The sequence below is a fragment of the Podarcis muralis genome, chromosome Z (genome assembly GCF_964188315.1).
Source record: "Podarcis muralis chromosome Z, rPodMur119.hap1.1, whole genome shotgun sequence".
Lineage (NCBI taxonomy): Eukaryota > Metazoa > Chordata > Lepidosauria > Squamata > Lacertidae > Podarcis > Podarcis muralis.
In genome coordinates this window covers 38,732,190-38,751,341 of record NC_135673.1, presented here as the reverse complement: position 1 = coordinate 38,751,341, position 19,152 = coordinate 38,732,190, and the positions used below count along the sequence as shown (strand labels likewise).

At 42.1% G+C, this 19,152-nt stretch overlaps 1 protein-coding gene across 9 annotated transcripts in view; it reads right to left on the bottom strand.

The window, feature by feature from the left end:
* The window catches only part of LOC114588784 (THO complex subunit 2), a 57,938-nt gene extending 41,571 nt beyond the window's left edge, over nt 1-16,367 (bottom strand). For all 9 annotated transcript variants that reach the window (XR_013391346.1, XR_013391348.1, XR_013391347.1 and 6 more), the window contains exons 1-6: nt 15,956-16,367; nt 5,551-5,594; nt 4,395-4,486; nt 3,357-3,408; nt 1,063-1,133; nt 318-439 (exon numbers count right to left, since the gene is read on the bottom strand). Coding sequence is in view for 4 of the 9 variants with exons in the window: in XM_028714254.2 (XP_028570087.2) it covers nt 318-439; nt 1,063-1,133; nt 3,357-3,408; nt 4,395-4,486; nt 5,551-5,594; nt 15,956-16,341 (767 nt within the window). In the remaining 5 variants the exon portion in view is untranslated. The remainder of the gene's footprint in view (nt 1-317; nt 440-1,062; nt 1,134-3,356; nt 3,409-4,394; nt 4,487-5,550; nt 5,595-15,955) is intronic.
* Nucleotides 16,368-19,152: the final 2,785 nt, after the last annotated feature.

The following is a 19,152-nucleotide window of genomic DNA, read 5'->3' as shown; positions in this document are numbered from 1 at the left end:
TATTGTATGTGTCCCTCTGGCTGCATTTTAGCCAAAGACTTGAAGCATTTAGGCTAATAACCTTATCAGCGGCCACATTCAGCATGCTGGGCTGAAGCTACAAAAGTTGATGCATGCAGCTTAACACTTGTATTTCATTGTTGTTGTTATATTATTGTTACATTATTATTATATGCAGTGAAACAAAACATGGAGCAGCAGCAGACTTCGTGTCTGAACCAGTGTTTGTTTCTCTCTACATTCAGGAGCAAACCACAAATACAATTTTGGATTGCTGCTGAGACATACACTCAATTGGAACTTAGTTTTGTACTTACAAAAGTTTTGTCTTGATTTTCACAGATTTCTGATTAAACTGCTGAGACTGCTTGATGAGCCCTAATGATTCTAATGTTTCTGGGTCCAGACGTTCTTTTAGTATAGTATCTGAAACCAAGTACTGAGTGGAAAAAGAACACAGTAGACATTATCTATTGCAGCATCTGACCTTTGGTTATCTTACAATGAAAACAAAAATAATTCATATTAAAGACATGAAGATTCAGGCCTAGTGAAAAACCTGTACATGCAGCTTTACTGCTTCAGGCTGTGCTCATGCGACTGAACGTTTCTTGGTACAAAAAAGCCTTCCTAGCAAGTGAATGGGAGGAGGTTTCTAACCTAGATTTCTCTCTGTAACACGGTACCTCTGAGAGAGAAAGACGACAGAGAGAAACATTCAGTCACTTGGAACCCCACTTACAACCTAAAGAGGCACAGCTCAGACACAGGTTTAGCAGTGAACTGAGAACTAAGCCTAAGTCTCAAGGGGGGAAATTCTACATTTCACGTGTGCAGAACTGTATATATTCCACAAGAGGGCATCAAAATGAACGGGAGACTGTCATCTTTTCACAAATGGCGTGTCTCATATAAATTGCATCAAATCTGGATAATGAAAATGTAGCTAAAATGTAGGGGTCAGCAATCTAATTATACCTTGCATAGAAATTTTAACATCGCCACCTAAAACTCAACATTTTCCTTTTTTAAAAGCAAAAAATATACAGACGCATAACTTACCAAACATGCTGACACCAACTGCATGAACTGATCCCTCTTGCTTTTTTCTTCTAAGCAACTAGTTTCAATATCTTAAAAAACAACACAGGAGAGGAATTGGCATAACGTATCAACAATATCTGCCTGATTTCTGAGTCTTCTATTCTATGATTTTTCATTTCAGAGAATATCCTGTAAATACGCCTATCAAACAACTACCCCAGAATTTAGTATTTCTGGAGTAGTTGTTTGATAGGTATAGCTGGCTCGTACGAATAGTTGACTATTCCAGTAATAAGGATTGATATTAGAGGGTTATTATTAAATAAATATAAAATTAGCTCATTCCCCAAGCTTAAATTAGAATGCTATTTCCTGTAGTTTTATTTTAAATAAAGCCCAGAATTACTTAATACAGTCATACCTCGGGTTGCGAACGTAATCCATGAGGGAGGCATGTTCGCAACCCGCAGCGCCTCGCCTGCGCACGCGATGCAATTTGGTGCTTCTGTGCATCCGCAAAGCGTGATTTAGTGCTTCTGCGCATGTGCGAGAGCCGAAACCCAGAAGTAACCTGTTTCGGTACTTCCGGGTTTGGCGCGGTCCGTAACCTGAAAACGCGCAACCCACAGCATTCACAACCCGAGGTATGACTGTGGTGCAATCTTGAGCATGATTCTTGAGAAGAAAACATCACTGCATTCAATAAGCCTACGTAAGTGTGCACAGGTTTGCCAACTGCAGTCTAATGATACTAACACTCTTTGTCTATTAACAGATCTAATCACACAATTGTGACCAAGTCACAAATCTAAGCATTGTTTAGCTCAGGCCTTGATAAGACAGAAATAATTTCAGACATGATTTACAACCCGCGTACATCTAGATTTGTATCATATTTTCTCTCTCCTGCAATGTTTTAACACAACTAGCAAACATCTAAAGAGAATCTATCAGCAGTTAAAACAGAAACTGCCAAGGTTGCAAAAGTCTAGGACTATTTTATTTTTCATACGCATGCCTTCCTTTTAATATTTTTTTAAAGTTTTTTCCCCTTTTTCATATTTTTAATTGGAACCATTTTTCGTAAGCAACAGTTAATACATTAATTAGATTAAATTTGAAAACAGGAATGGGAAACTATTTCCCATGAACTTGATTTGAAAACCTTTAAGGCATCAAAACTGTAAATAATAATGGCACCAAACTTAGCATATAACTAATTTCGTTTATTTAAAGCATGATTACTCAGATATAGAATACAATGTGTTCATTGCTGAATAATAACCAAGCTTTAGAAATTACTAAGATAGAATGGTCCAAGATAGTCACATTAAACCTCAACAATTGTTAGGTCAGTGGATCATTCTCCTCAAATTTTATAGTAGCTAAGAATTTATGCTTTTGGATGGGCAATCTATTCTATTACCATAAGCATATACAGTACTCAGATGTTGCTGCAGAAACTTGCTTAACATGTTCAGTGGTACCTCTGGTTACAAATGCTTCTGGTTACAAATGCTTCAGGTTACGAAGGTCACTAACCCAGAAGTAGCTGCTCTTGGTTGCAAACTTTGCCCCAGGATGTGAACAGAAATCACATGCCGGAGGTACGCGCACAGCGGGAGGCCCCATTAGAAAAAGTGCGCCTTGGGTTAAGAACGGTTTCAGCTTAAGAACGGACCTCCGGAACGAAGTAAGTTTGTAACCAGAGGTACCACTGTACAAGCAACAATGTAAGCTAACATATGTGATTTTTGGACTGCTTTTCTGTGCAAAATACTTATCTAAGCATAATGCTTGGGTAGCAAATTTCTTTTCAATATCTGCTAAACCAAATTAAAGTAGTGTGTTTTAAGAAAATGGTTAAAAATAGTCTGAACAACAAAAAACTTGCCACAAACACTGCAATGTAAAGTTGTCCTGTTCAAATTTCCAGGCGGACCTGTTCTCTTTTAGGACACTTTGATTCTGCTTCTCTCCCCTACTGCCCTCTCACTCATCAATAGACATGCAGCATTCCACAATCACTGATCATACTCGGTCCTCACTGGACTTGTGTGGGTGAGTTCTCCCCGCCCCACCCCATTTACTATACTCCCGCAAACCTTGAGGTTTCTCCAAGCATAATGACAGTCCCTCTTGTATCTGAATGACCCTGTTTTGGCTACACAGTCATCAGCACTAAGCACCTGAGCTTGCTATTAGAAGAAGTGATTATTTCAAGAGAAGTTAACCTCATCCCTTCATGGTGACCTGGGTGCTACATACTAAATGTGACAGTGCTTCTGAAGGTAAAGGAGGGGTGGACTTACCTAAAATGCAAAATACATCTGCTAGAATGGAAGGCATGTCATCACGAAATTCCTTTTAAAAGAAAAGAGTTTGATGAGTACACTAAATATGTTTTAACTGTATACATCACAGTGTCTCCCCAACAGCTAAGGAAAACAGATACAACTGTTAAGTCTCACATGTTTTTGGTTTTTATCCAAAGAGCAATGGCAAACTGCCTCTGCAGTATAATCCAGAGGTCATCAGCTATAAGCTATTATAAAACACAGGCTATTTAAGAACAGTGACTACAGCAGTCCCAAGAAACACCATTTAAAGCACAAAGCGAAATCCCCTTCACCCTCAAACTCAAATGTAGGGCATGAAACTGGTTAAATTATATTTTCTGAAATCCCACTGATTTCAGTGGAGAAGTTAAGTATGAACTAGTGTTCATCCCGTAGACATCAACAGCACTTAAACATGGGCTGAATTAGCTTGCCTCAACTGTGCCCTTAGTTGTTTTAGACCGGGGTCAGCAAACTTTTTTTGGAGGGGGCTGGTTCACCATTCCCTAGAGCTTGTGGTGGACCGGACCGTGCACATGCGGCAGAGGGGGACTCTCTCTCTTCCCCAATCTCCCCCAGCCCCTCCCCTCCCCCTGCCTACCATCGGCGCTGCGCTATCCCAACTGCAGCTTCTGTGCCTGCCCTTGCGAGAAGTGGGTGGTGGCGGGACCAGCGGCAAGAAAGGGCTCCTTTCGGGCCGCTTGGCCCTCCGCCACCCGCCTCACTCAAGTATAAGCCGAGGGGGGCTTTTTCAGCATAAAAATATACTTATACTCGAGTGTATACGGTAAATAGTATAATTATATCAAAATGAATCAGAAACAGATTTTGTTATCAGTAGACAGCCTGACATTCAAACCTCCTACTTAGAACATTCTGGCACAAGGAAAAGAATTGTGGCAGAAAACCATTCTCCAACTTGTTCAGTTTCATTTGGAAATTTAAAACAGTGTTGAACTAAGAAGGCTAAGCAAGAAGTTTTGGTAACAGGTACCACAAAAATATACTTACTATTACATCATTAAAAACACTGGAAGCTTGATCGTACTTTAGGTTTCCCTTGACAACATGGTATGCAAGCTCATATAAAGCCTGCTGGATACCTGCAAGACATGGGGGGGGGGGTGAATCATGTAATTTTAAACTCTGATGAGGGTATTTTATAGCATTCCTATACAATAATTTCACAGAATTCATTTTGTTATTTCCAATTATGTTCTAATTATGGCTGAACATTACCAAGATAGATTTCAATCCAATTTTTTTTTGCCAAAACCTGTTTTTCGCCAAAAATGATTTCAAAACAGGTTTTTTACAAAAGCTGAAAAAAGTCTAATATATAGGTATCAGAGCAGAGTGCTGTTGCACAGTTCCTATTAGTTTCAAGAAGGCTTGCAAAAGGGAATGTTCCAAGTGACTATGCAAGAGCTCTGATCCAAAAATCAACAAATTTTATCTATTACACACTCAATGATCTCTTTTCAAGTTTATCACAGTTACTATTGCAACAAGAAAGCATCGCTTAAACCAAAACGTGCAAAGAACTGTGATCTTCTCACAGTACTAATGGATAAGTTTAACTCATTTTGAACCTTTTGCACCGTTACTTCATCCTCAAGACACTTCTGAAGGAGTGAAGGAAGCTCCTTACACTTATTAGTTGTATCCTACTTCCTTCTACCATAGGCAGAAGCAAATTAAGTAGGCATACCTCAGGTTTATTTGAATATAAAGTCTCTTCGCCAGGATAGAACCCACAGCACTACTGAGTACCTCCTGAGTAAAGTATAGGGACAAAGTATTGCCCCAGCATCCCCTCTTTTATTCATGATAAAGTTTGTCCTTTTAACAGTAGTCTGGGATGAGTGATCACTATCTCAGACAGTCCAAGGGCTGGCATACAACTATTTGGACTGTATATACTTTCTTATTTGAATAAACTTTCCCATGCATATGTTAAAATGTTTTTAAGATGTTCATTTGAAAAGTAGTTAGCTATGTGGTGTGGAATGGCTGCTATACAAAAATCATGTTTAAAACTAGTTTGAAGGCACACAACTGGTTTTGAAAGTTTCTAGATCCTGACCTCTATAAATAGCTATCCTAGTTAATGTGTAAGATTAATTTCATTATTTTTAATAAAAAAGCCTTAAATGTATTTACTTACCTCTGAAAGTTACATTTTCAGACAGATTACGGCAAAGCTGCAAGCTAAAACAAATGAAATGGATTTTTTAAGCATCTTAGTTCCCAGAAAGTTCGCCTACTGAAAATTTATTATTTTTGATTGTGTGGTACAATATTCAAAATTTTGTAACTCAGTAATACATTATACTGAAAATTGATGCTAAAGACAGGATAACGGATAAACAAATACAGTAATACCTTTGTCCTATAGCCCACCCACCGAGGCAGCAACTCCAATCAGTGGTGGAGGGGAGTTTTCAACCTAGCCCTCCTCCACACCTGCTTGAATTCTTGCTCTTGAGGAAGCCAGCCTTTCCCCACTTTTGGCTGGCAGAGATAGAAGTTGCCCTGCTTCTCCCACTGCTGACTTATTGACAGCCCACCTGGGCTCAACCTACCAGGGGAGTGGGGACTATATAAAGCCCAGGGCTGATACCAAATGGGAGTCATCCCCTTGGGGAGACCAACTTCATGGGGAGAGCAAGGCCAAGGGCTACCTGCTTAACATCATCCTAATTGTTTTTACTGTTTCTTAATGTGTTTTGCTTTTGGAGGGAAGAAAAGATGTGTATGGGAAGAGAGGAGCTGGGGAGAGTAGGAGGAGCCCCAATCACAGGGGAAGCCTGGTGTGGGTGGTGGGGAAGACACAGCACAGGCAGTTAGTGGCTGTGCTATGTGCCAGCACCCACACCCCACAACCTGGGGAACTGTGCTTGCCCTATCAGCCAGTCCTTAAGTCTGAAGCTGCTACTGTTGAATGCCAGGTAGATTCTAAATAAAATCTCCCTCAACCATGATGTGATTGTGGACAATGAGACTGATCAGGTCTGTATTATGGAGACCTAGGTGGGTGAGAAAAGTGGAGTTGGTTTCACCCAGATATGCCCACTTAGGTACTCAGGGCAGCATCAGTGCAGACTTGAGGGTCAGGGAGTGTGAATTGTGGTGGTTCGAGTCCTGCTTGGATTGGATGCTTGGGGAGTGTTGTTCAGGATCATGGAGCCTTCAAGGCCTTAAGGTTCAATTTTATATTCTATGCTGTTTAACATCTACATGAAACTAGTCAGTAGGGTCATCCCAGGTTTGGGACTACATGGTCACACAGCTATGCTTCTCCTTTACATTTGCAGGTGTGACAGTGGATATGCAGGACCCCTGTCTTGCCTCAGTAATGGACTGGATGAGAGCCAATAAGCTGAAACTCAATCCAGCACAGTTAGGGGGTGGTCCCCTAGACCAGATGGATAGGAGGTGGCCTGCTCTTGATGGGGGTAAACTGCCTCTGAAGGAGCAGTTATGTAGCTTAGGGTATTTCTGGATCTTTTCCTGTCACTTGAGGCTCAGGTAGCCTCAGTGGCATGGAGTGCATTCCATAAACCTTGGTTGCTGACTCAGCTGTGCCCCTACCTGGAAAGTGAAAGCCTAACTTGTATGCTCTGCTTCAGTTCAGAAACTTAAGCTGGTACAGAATGTGGTGGCCATATAACACCAATCCTGGTTTGACTACACCAGGCCCAATTCAAAGTGCTGGTTTTGACTTATAAAGTCTTAAATGGCTCAGGACTGCAATAACTACAAGTACCACCCTCTCCCCATATGAACTGACCCAGACCCTATAATCATCTGAGCCCTTATTTGTGTCCCCACTCCCCCGAGCACTTCAGAGGGTAGCAACACAAGAACAGGCCCTTTTTTTTGTCCCCCTGTTTGTGGAATGCTCTTCCCAGGAATGTTTGCCTGGTGTCTTCATTGCACAGTTGGTTGCCAGGTGAAAACATTCCTCTTCAACTAGGACTTTGACTGCTAAAGAATCTATGGCCTTTTAAATGTGTCAGGGGTATTTATTATTATATTTTGTGTTTTTATGTTGTAAACCATTCTGTGATCTTAGGATGGTGGTATATATATTTAGTGAACAATAATGCTTATAGGACAGAGATAAAGGTTTCTCTATGTTCACAGGGTTTTGTTTTTTAAAAAGATATTATTCTCCAGCCTCTTGAATAAATGCCTGTTTATGAAGCATCCAGTACTTTCTACATTACTTTGACCACAGGTAGGTTGTCACTGGGCACAAAGGTCTAACAAGAAAATCACAACAAATATGCCTTCAAGAAGTAGCTCAAGACACAGCAATCAGATTTTTATGAGTCAGAAAAAGGGTTCTGGAGCAGGCTTTGTACACTGATTTTGCTCAAGCAGCAAACTGAGTGAAAAATAAAATCAGTATCTGTTTACACTCATATCTACTGCTGTGATAAACACTACAGTTTAATTCTACAGAGAAATACTAAAACTGATTAATGGTAAATCTTCCATAACAATTTCACATAACAATCATCCAGCCACGTCTACACAGCTGCCATCCAGCTGTTTCACCAACTGACCGATAACTTAGCAAAAAGAATGGTTCAAAACATTCTAGAATATGAACCTTCAAATACAAATGTAACCGATTCTATCAATAGGAAGACCAATGGACCTTGACCAGTTTTTGTTTTTTAAAGAGCCTGTAATTTCTTTTTTACTGCTAACCATCTAAACAGTAAATGAGTACATGCAATTACAAAGAAAAGAAGCAGCAAATGGGATCTGTAAATCATGGTCTCTCACATCTCACTTCAATAATGTATTTTCTTCTTTACATTCTTAAATATGGTAATATGTTCCCTCTCTTTTTCGTTCTCTCTCTTTCAATATGTATTTAAAAATCTGTAATTTCAGCTGTTACGAGCGGAATGTATATGAAAGTATAATTTTTAAACAGCATTCATTTATGTCTATTAATTAAGTGTATATGTAATGTAATAGCTCTTAGTTATGCAATTCAGAAAAACCTTCAGCATTTAGGTCATGACATAGTAGTGACATAAATGAGCTTAGGTCATGCACTCCCCTCACCTTCCACGTAGGGGGAATGGTTTGGAAGTTTTGGCTTCTGCTTAACTGTTTTATCATTCTGTTTGAGCTGATAAACCAAGATAAATATTAACATGACCTAAAACCTTGTTTTAGATAAGAGTAACCAGTTTATCAATGCACATGAAGTAACAAATCATGTTTAAGCAAAAACAGAAACAAATGCTTCCAACTTCCTACTTCTGTACACTTCGGAGAAAATGTGAGCTTGAAGATCTCCGAGCTTAACTATGGCTTAGTTGCAACCTTATCCAAAGGCAATGTTAGCAAGGAAAACATTTTCATGAGTCAACAGTCCTAGTTTTTCTCACATCTTGAAGAAGTGAAGTTTCAACTAAGGCAGATTTTTCAATACTGCAAGAACGGCTACAAAACATGTATTTAGCGTTCTAAGGGGGAAATGGCACTGTAACTGATAATATTATTACTGTTAAAAAGCAACTGACTCACAAATATATTTCAGTCGTAAGCCTCAAGTGGTAATTCTACTTACATAAATGTGGCTTATTCTCAAATCACTGTACTTATGACTGGGGAGTAAACAACCACTGTCTGGCATTCTCAATAAAAAGAAATTAAGAGTGAGGAAAATAAAAGGAATCCAAAAGTCACCACCAGAAAAACCAAAAGAAAACTACAAGGTATGAAGAGTAAACAAAATAATGTCTTAAAGTTCATTTAATAGTCATTCATTTATTTTACTGTTTCCAGTGTACATAGGATGTAACAAAGGATACAGACCTCCAGTTAAAGCAGGAAAGAGGTCTGTTAGTTTAAAACAATTGCTGAAGCAAAGTAAATATGATTTACATTACCAGTCTGCAGGCATTTAAGATTAGGCATTTAAGATTAGAAGCATATAGTCTCCGAGAGACGCCTGATAAATATGAAGTAATTACTGGCAATGAGAGTGATTTTATTTTGCTCTTTGTTCCTTTTGAAAATTCTGCGCTTGATCTTTTCAACTCTTCATTCAAGGAGGAAATACTTGTGGTATCAGAATCAAAGGATTCAACCAATAAATTCTGGCAGCAATCCTTTAACAGTAACTCTTGAAAAATCCAACTAACAAGTTAGAGGCAACTCCCTCATACAAATCTTCATTGGCAATATCACCAACACCAGGAGATGATGCCAAATAAAATACCACTGGGCAACTCAGAATTTGTATACCACCACAAAACAACGTAAGCAAACAAACCAGCCTAATGCTATTATCTGCCCATTTTCACTCCTGGAGTTTAGATTAAAAAGGTAAAGGTAAAGGATCTCTGGACAGTTAAGTCTAGTCGTGAATGATTCTGGGGTTGAGGCGCTCATCTCGCTTTACAGACCGAGGGAGCCGGCGTTTGTCTGCAGACAGTTTTTCCGGGTCATGTGGCCAGCATGACTAAACCGCTTCTGATGAAACCAGAGCAGCACACAGAAACACTGTTTACCTTCCCGCTAGAGCTGTATCTATTTATCTACTTGCACTTTTTGGCGTGCTTTCGAACTGCTAGGTTGGCAGGAGCTGGGACAGAGCAACGGAAGCTCACTCCGTTGCGGGGATTTGAACTGCCGACCTTCTGATCAGCAAGCCCAAGAGGCTCAGTGGTTTAGACCATAGCACCATCAGCATCTGAGTTTAGATTAAGAAAACACAATTTTGTATAAACCTGCTCTGTTATTATATTTTTGTCAATGTTAACTAATCTGTTATGTTAAATATGCATTTTATGAAACAATATTTCCTATTGTGTGCGCTAAATCTACTGCCAATCAATTTCATTGGTTGACCAAAAGTTTTAGTACTATGAAAACTAATTCTGTCTCACCATGGGCATGCCCCATGGCTTACAGTGCAAGTCTGATTCCGTCCTTTTTTGTGCTTGGGAAATAAAACATGATCTGCTTCCGAAGTATGTTGTTAACATACTAATCATGGTTTATTGGAAACTAAACAAACCATGATCTTTGGATTAACATAACATGAAGCCAGGAATTGTGGTTTGCTTCGTCAAAGCAGCAAGAGCAGCAAAACAAACTTGCTAATACACACCAAGTCCCAGTTCAAGTAAGCCATAAACCACCATGGCTTAAGTCACATTCAAATATGGTCACTGGCTATTTTATAAACTTCAACACATTTTCCCCATGTCATCTTTTTTAAAAACGACACATAGACAGGCTTCGTTACATGGTTGTTCTTTTTTCGGCAATTCAATTATATAATGTTTACCAAATTACTTGTATCTATACCAGACTTTCCCAACCTAATGCCTTCTGGGTATTTCGTACTACAACTCTCATCAGCCCCGAACAGCATGCAGATGTTTGTTTAGACTAATGAGAGATGAAATTCAAACATCTGGAGGGTACCAATGAAGGTAGCACTGCACTTTGGGGCTACCTTCAGAAAATACTTTTAAAATGGTGAGAAAAGCCTTTTCTTTGCAGAGACTATTATTCTTCCTCTTCAACCTTATTATTCTGTATGTTTGATAATTGTAGCTCATAGCTCAGGGAAGAACCAAAGCTCAGTGATGGAGTACTTTCCTTGTGTACAGAAGGTCCCAGATTCAATCCAGGTAGTGCTGGAAATAACCCCTATCTGAAACTCTGGAGAGCTGCTGCTGGTCAGAGCAGATCATACTGAGCTAGATGGATCAATGTTCTGACTTCATATAAGGCAACTTCCTAAGTTCCTATGTAATGCTTTTCACTCATTTACCTGGGAGAGACTTTAGGCTAATGAGCCTGTAATTTCTTATCTTCTCTGACCCAGTGCACGTTTTAGAAATTGTTGTAATATTAACACACGACTGACTGAACTTTAAGCTGGTCCTAACAACTAGTTTAGAATGTGAATTTTTTTTCCTAGAAGATATTTAAAGGCACAAAAATACAGTAAGCAGCAGAGCAGATAATGAGGGACCTTTGGGGAATAGCAGCAGTCATGTTTATGAACAGAGACACTACAAAAACAAGGTATTTTTTAAACCAATTTAAAATTAGTTAGGAACTTCTATCATGCACAAAACACACATCTAAACAGGTTTTGAACTCTATGAAAACAAGGGTTTCAGCTAATATTCATGCCTGACAGCAGGTATTTCTGGGAAGAGGTGGACACAGTCTAACCCATGGGTTAGCAACCTTTTTCAGCCGTGAGCCGGTCCACCTTCCCTCATACCAGGTGGTGGGCCGGACGATATTTTGAAAAAAACACACAAACGAATTCCTATGCCCCACAAATAACCCAGAGATGCATTTTAAATAAAAGGACACATTCTACTCATGTAAAAACACACTGATTCCCGGACCATCCATGGGCCGGATTGAGAAGGCGATTGGCTGCATCCAGCCCACCAACCTTAGGTTGCCTACCCCTGGTCTAACCTATGCTGGTACACTTTGAAAATGGAAATCTTCTGTGACCCAAAAAAATTAAGATGTTTTGCTCACAGCTATAGATTTGTATCAAACCCACATAGTGGGCTACTGAAGTCTAAAACTGTGTGGATAATTGACCCAGCACATCAAGGTGTTGTGGCTAAGATTTTATGGACCTGGAAATTTCAGGAAGAAGGAGAAGAATTTATTTATACCCAGCTCATCTGGCTGGGTTTCCCCAGTCACTCTGGGTGGCTCCCAATCAAATGACAACAGCTCTTGCCCCTGGATCTCATTTCTTTGTTAGAAAGTGTATCTCAACTAGATTGTTTGCAGTTTTGAGGTGCCCAATAGTTTCAGCAAATAAACTGGACCGACTGTATCTAACTGGACCTAAAAATTATTTTGTACTAATATCCTAACTACACTGTCAAAAGAAATCAGAACTGGGATGGCCACTCTCATACTTAGGTACATTAACACAGAAGGATTACTTAGAATTTGTTCATTCCAAAAACAAGTCTTGTACTATGTGGACCTTAATACCTACTGAACTATTACAAGTCGTATTTGCAAACCTATCTGCACATGAAGAACACTTGCAGGATTGGTAATATGATGGGACCACATCATGCATATTCCAAGAGATAGACTTTCTGAGTCTCTGTTTGGTGTGTTTAGTAAGATGTCCCACCAAGATCAATGAGACTTTGTTCCAAGCAATCATATACAAAGAGTGGGATCCTTACAGTCTTCATCCCTCAAAAGTAAATTACCTGTATTGAATGCGAGTTACCTTCAAGAGAGTACTGCTCACACTAGGGTGGTCCAACATGTGGCCCTTGAGGCCTTTTTTGGCGGCCCTTCCTACGACCCCCCTCCCTGTTAATGACCACCAGCAGTAGCAGCAGCAGCAACTAAGTGTTGCACTCCATTGTCATCAGAAAGTCCTGCCTCCTACATTCCCAGCTGCGGGCACACCAGGTCGTTGGACGGCACTGCTCGGGAGGACAAGAACCTGTGGTTGCACTGCTGGCTCCCTCGATCCTCCCCTGCTCCAACCCTCCTCCTCTATTAATGCACTACAATGCTAATAATTATTGGCACATTGATCAAAGCTTAAATAGCATTCAGGTGAGGGTTGCTCTGCTTGCACCTGAGCTTGGCTGCAGCCCCATCACAGACAACTGATTCTCATTACAGTGGTGCCCCGCAAGACGAATGCCTCGCAAGACGAAAAACCCGCTAGACAAAAGGGTTTTCCGTTTTTGAGTTGCTTCGCAAGATGATTTTCCCTATGGGCTTGCTTCGCAAGACGAAAACGTCTTGCGAGTCTTGGGATTTTTTTCCGCTTCCCCCCTTTTTTCTAAGCCGCTCATAGCCTTTTAGCCGCTAAGCCTTTAATAGCCGCTAAGCCGCTAATAGCGCTAATAGGGTTGCTTCGCAAGACGAAAAAACCGCTAGACGAAGAAACTCGCGGAACGGATTATTTTCATCTTGCGAGGCACCACTGTACAGAGATTGGGCAAATAATCAGCTGTGGCATTCTAAGGGGCACTTCGCATATCACATGATATGTGTGTGGTTTTATTGCTGTGTTGTAGAGTGGGGAAGGCAGTGCAAGAAGAAAAATACTTCTATAGGAGGATAGATAGGAAAACAGCCAAATTCGCATTCAGCTTCCCTATTTTAGTTTGCTGCTGCTGCTTCCTGTGTCCTCCTGGATAGGTTTTGATCCTGGCTGCACACAACGCAATGAAGGTGCAGTTATTTTCCACGCTAGTTGGCCACCCCCTCCCCACCTCCTTTCTTTCCTTCTTAAGCAAAAAGTTGGTAATAGCACAATCCTATGCATGTCTACATGCTCAACTGGACTAAATCATCCTAGAATTGTAAACGTCCCTGCAAAGAGGAAGCTCTGTTCTCATTTTGCTGCTTAAAAAAATACAAATAAATCCAGATTCCTTCATTGCACTAAAAAAAAAGTGATGCAGCAATTACTGTATTTTCTGGTCCTCTCCATTCATTTGGCCAATTTAAAACTACACTCCAGGATTTTTTGGGAAGGGTTGGGGAGAGGAAACAAGAGTTCCACCCTCCCACAATATTACCTTTAAGTTCAGGGATTTATTCGTCAAGCTTTTCAAGCTTCTTCACAGGCTGCATTTATTTACTGGCTTCACAAGAGCTTTGAATTGTTTTTTATTAGAAGCCTTCTAAAATGATTTTGTTTTTATACCCTGCCTGCTTATGCTGACAGGAACTCAATGTCTTCATTGTTAAAGAAAGAGACAACTGTTTGTGTATTAAATTTTATTAAATAAATGTATTATTTTTATTTAATTGTGTATTCATTTATATATCCATTTGAATATATTGTGTATATTAAATATAATTAACAATATTGCAAGCACTTTAATTTACAATTTGGAAATTAAATTCAGTGTGTGGCCGCATGTTCTGCATTGAAGTACTCTTGTGTCCCACTAAGTCTGAGAGGTTGGACCACACTAGCTCAGGCTATAGGCTGAAATCCTAAGTAAATCTGGAATTAAATTTAATTGATGTCAGTATGATTTAGATATGAATAAACATACTTGGGACTGGGCTATAAATCGTGGTCTGGGATACTGCATAGCTGCTTGATTTCAATTCAATTCAATTAAATTCATTTAAGGAATTTATATTCTGTTTAGTTGTTAGCATTTGTAAGTTGATAACTGAAGTACAGTAGTACCTCGGGATACATACGCTTCAGGTTACAGACTCCGCTAACCCAGAAATAGTACCTCAGGTAAATAACTTTGCTTCAGGATAAGAACAGAAATCGTGCTCTGGCGGCGCGGCGGCAGCAGGAGGCCCCATTAGTGGTACTTCAGGTTAAGAACAGATTCAGGTTAAGAACGGACCTCCGGAACGAATTAAGTACTTAACCCGAGGTACCACTGTATCTGCTTTCTGCATAAGGACAGCTCTCGATCCACAAAGTCTTCAAATCCCTCTGCAGCTAAACTACAAAAAGCAACTTTTATAGCATGATCCTACTAAGCACGTTTATTCAGAAGCAAGCCTGACTGACTTCAATGGAACCCACTCTCTAGTGAGAGGGATTAGGGTTGCTGTCCAACCCCATTACACCTTCAGCAAGCGGTCCGATTTTATTAGCAGAAACCCCACACTAAGATGTACAAAACTGGAGCCAGAAAGACCATAAACCTCACTGGGGAAGGTACCAAAAGGAAGCTAAGATGGTGGGGGAAAGGCTTACACTTACAGCATCCAAGCTTCACGCTTCTCTAAAGATAGCTTTCTATTCAGATGGTTGAAAGAATAAACTGCTGAACAAACGAACAACAATGCAACTGCAGGAAGGAAGGTCCAGCTATGGTGGGGAGCGGGGAACATTACCAAAAGGCGAGGGCTGGTTAACGTAACAATAATGACAATAATAACGGGGGAGAGAAAGAAAGGAAAGAAAGGAAAGAAAGGGAAGGAAGGATGGGCCCAGGATACCTAACATTACACAGCTTTTGACGAACGTCTGCCTCACGATGGAAACGGGAAAGGCGGCGATCGTAGGGGAGTGGGATCGTTGGTGGGGGGGGTCCCACCGAGAGACAAACCCCCCCCCACCCAAGCGAGCGCGCCTGTCCCGTTTCCATCGCGCGGCAGGGAAAGGAGCTCAAAGCGATCTGATCTCCGAGCAGAGCGAGAGAAAGGAGGACCGAGATCTAAAGGTCTGGGCCGGGGGGAGGATTAGCGCAAGAAGAGATGGGGGCGGGCGCGGCGCTCAAAGGAGCGAGGGAAGCCCGGAGTCACCTCAGGGCCTAGCGCTGGGAAGGGGCGGCGGAGATCGGGGGAGGGGGGAGGGGGATCGCGCGCGGGAAAGTGGGGGGGGGGTCTCGCCCCCACAGCAGGAGCCGCCGGTCTGAGGGCTTGGAGGAGTGGGATCAGGCCCTCCATTGCCCACCCTCGCCGATCTTCCACCCAGCGTACCTTGCCAGCTCCCCCTCCCACCATGTCTTTCCCCCCCTTACCACCCCCCACGCCGCTGCGCCTCCCCCCAGACCCCCACGCCCCCCCGGACTCACAATTCGATCTTGCCCGATTTGTCCCAGTTCTTGATCCACTCGGCAGGGAGCGCCGCCGGCGTGGATGCCCCTGACGTCGATGCCACCGCTGAGGCCGCCGCTCCCGCCGCCATCTTCCTGGTGTAGTGCCGAAAGCCCGGATGCGAGAACGGCGGGCCCGAGGTCAGAGGGGACGGTGGGGGCGGCCATGACGAGCATGACGGGAAAGTGGGCGGCGATGGAGGAGGAGGACGAGGACGACGACGGGGAGGAGGAGGAGGAGGGAGAGGAGGCTTTTGAGGGCGGGAGAACCTGGGCTTCCTTGGCGGCATGGCGCGGACTAGGCGCAGGGGCAGCGCGGGGCTCCGCCGGGAGGGACGGAGAGGGCCAGCAGGCCAGTAGACCATGCCTTGCCTTCAGTACAACTGCAGACCTCTTGGGCCGAGGCCTGCTGTTTAAATAAGTTCCCGTGCGCCGGGTCATGTGATGGACTTTGCGCGGGGGAGGGGGCCTTACATGGACGGCGCCCCGCCCCGCTTTTAATTCAGTTTTGCACACCTGCGCTGCTGTTCTGGGGTTAAAGTGACCCACAACAAGTTTCCGCACGCTAAGCACAAAGTCTATCTCCCCTCACCCTTTGCCCCACTCATTCCAGGCAAAGGATTGCGCTTTAACATTGCATGCCCTAGCTTTATTATTATTATTATTATTATTATCCCAAGCTTTCCCACGAAGATTTGCTCTTTAAAGCTGAATTTGAGCTAAGGTCAATTCAGATTTTCCACGGTTTTCTTTCCATTTGCTCTGATTTAGTGTTAAAAAGAGGGTTTTCACATGGAAAGCTTTGGAGCAAAAAACAACAACACAGGGCTCTGACACAGAGCACAGGAGAAGTAAGTACTGTATGGATAAGCCCCCAGCGGTAAACAGCCGGTTTTCCCCAGGGAAACAATGGGTTAAACAAGAAACCTCTCAGACTTGTGCTTAGGAAACATGAGGCAAGCATAAGCGAGAACGAGCCCTACTAGTCATGGCCAAGACCGAAGATTATGGGAGTTGTAGTCACAAGAATTTCATATGTGTCTAGATTCCACCCATGTTGGCTATCCCAAGGCTCAGGAGATGTGTTTTAGGCACATAGCCTTAATTTTATCTTATAACAACAGAGCCATGTTGCACCTTGACTTGACTCACTTAGCTTGTTCGCTTTACACTTAACACCAGATACAAACAGACTACAGTGGTGCCTCACAAGACGAAATTAATTCGTTCCGCGAGTTTTGTCGTCTTGCGATTTTTTTCGTCTTGCGAAGCACGGTGTCGGAAAAGTTTCGGAAAAGCTTCAAAAATCACCAAAGTCTTCAAAAACCTCAAAAAAGGCTACCACACCGCATGCTATGAATTGCTCCTCGAAGTCAAGTCGCAACTGTATTAACAGTGTTAAGAAAAAGGAAACAAACTTGCAAGACGTTTCCGTCTTGCGAAGCAAGCCCATAGAGAAAATCGTGTTGCGAAGCAGCTCAAAAAACAAAAAACCCTTTCGTCTTGTGGGTTTTTTGTCTTGCGAGGCATTCGTCTTGCGAGATACGACTGTATAGATGTGCAATTGTTTGCATGAAAGAGTGTAAACTAGTTGATTTGTGAAGTTAAATGGTTGCGTAAACAGGTATAAAGACTGCTCACTCATAGAATGTAACATGTGAATGCCCCTTTTTCTTTATAGCATTTAACAACTTTGATGTGCCTCTGCTTTGCCCTCTATGCCAGCAGGGAAAGGCTACAATATTAATTCTACTGAATTTAATTCAACTTCTGGGTATGTAGATTGCATGTAACCCACCCACCATGGCACCCCAAGGTAAAATGTGATCTAAGAATACTGTTACAGAACTGGGGGGCTCCCCTTAAACACTAAAATTACTGTATTTTTCCATGTATAAGACTAGGTTCTTTTCCCTAAAAAATTATGTCCAAAATTTGGAGGCGTCTTATACATGGGGGCCATCTTCCCCCGGTTTCTTAAATAGGAGTCTTAAATGGGGGTGTCTTATAAATGAAAAAAATATGGTAATCAATGCTAGGATTTGGGGTTATTTGTGATAGGAAGGGATAATATAAGGAATAAGCAAAGGAATTCCTGGGTAGCTTAATAAAGCAGTAGAACTTCTTGCACCAGGTGTGACCAGTGATTGGAGATTTGGAAGGTTGCCAGTGAACTGCTTTGGGGAAGGGGAAGGGGCTTCTGGGAAGAAGAAAGAGGAAGAAAGGCTGAGATTGAGGGAGAAGGAATGCTTTGGGTCATGCAATAACATTTGAACCCTGTTCACGCAGACTGAGAGCATAAATAGACAAATAAACCTTATTTCTTAAAACACTGGAGTCTCCACAGTGTCTTCTATTCTCCACACAGACCCTGGGGTGTTTGTGACCCCATGCGCTCTGGCCACTGCTTGGCAGAGAGAGGGAGCAGACACCTGGCTTTTGTAACAATATAAACAAACATACTCCAGAATGTAATCATTTGTTGATTACAAACCAGTTTATCGTTTGGAACATTAATGAGCCTTTGAAGATGTTTGCCAGAAGCAGAGAACAATCCACATCATGCATTTAAAGCACATTTTCTCTGGCTAAATGTGATCTGGCAGGTGGTTGTTACAGGGCCTTTTCAGTCAATTATGGCAGAGGTTTTCAACCTTTTTGTGTCCACGGGCCCCTTGACCAACTACATTCACTCTGCAGCACTCCCATGGGGCTCAGGAGCCCAGCTATGTCACCCCTTGCCTGCAGAGCTGGCATCCTCTCACCCCTTTTCGAACACCCTTGCAGTGTTCCCTCAGATTCCTCTCTCCTTGGGAGTCCTCTGGGCAGCTGCTGCCGCCCCTGGTCTCTGAGCAGCCCCCCGCCCCCCTTTCCAAAGGAGAGGTGTCTCTTCACACTGCCCCACAGCAGTGTTGCATAGCTGTCAACTTTTCCATTTTCTTGTGAGGAATCCTATTCAGAATACGAGAATTTCCCTTAAAAGGGGGAAAACGTTGACAGCTATGGTGTTGGAAGGTTTTTTGGCAAATATATGAATGTCGAAAGTAAAAAAAATGTACATTCATTCATTCATTTACCACTTAACATGGGCAAAGCCAGGGGGGCGGGGAGGCAGGTGTGTCCTCTAAATCAAGTAAATAATAAAAATACTTAACTAATCAAGGGCAAAACACTGC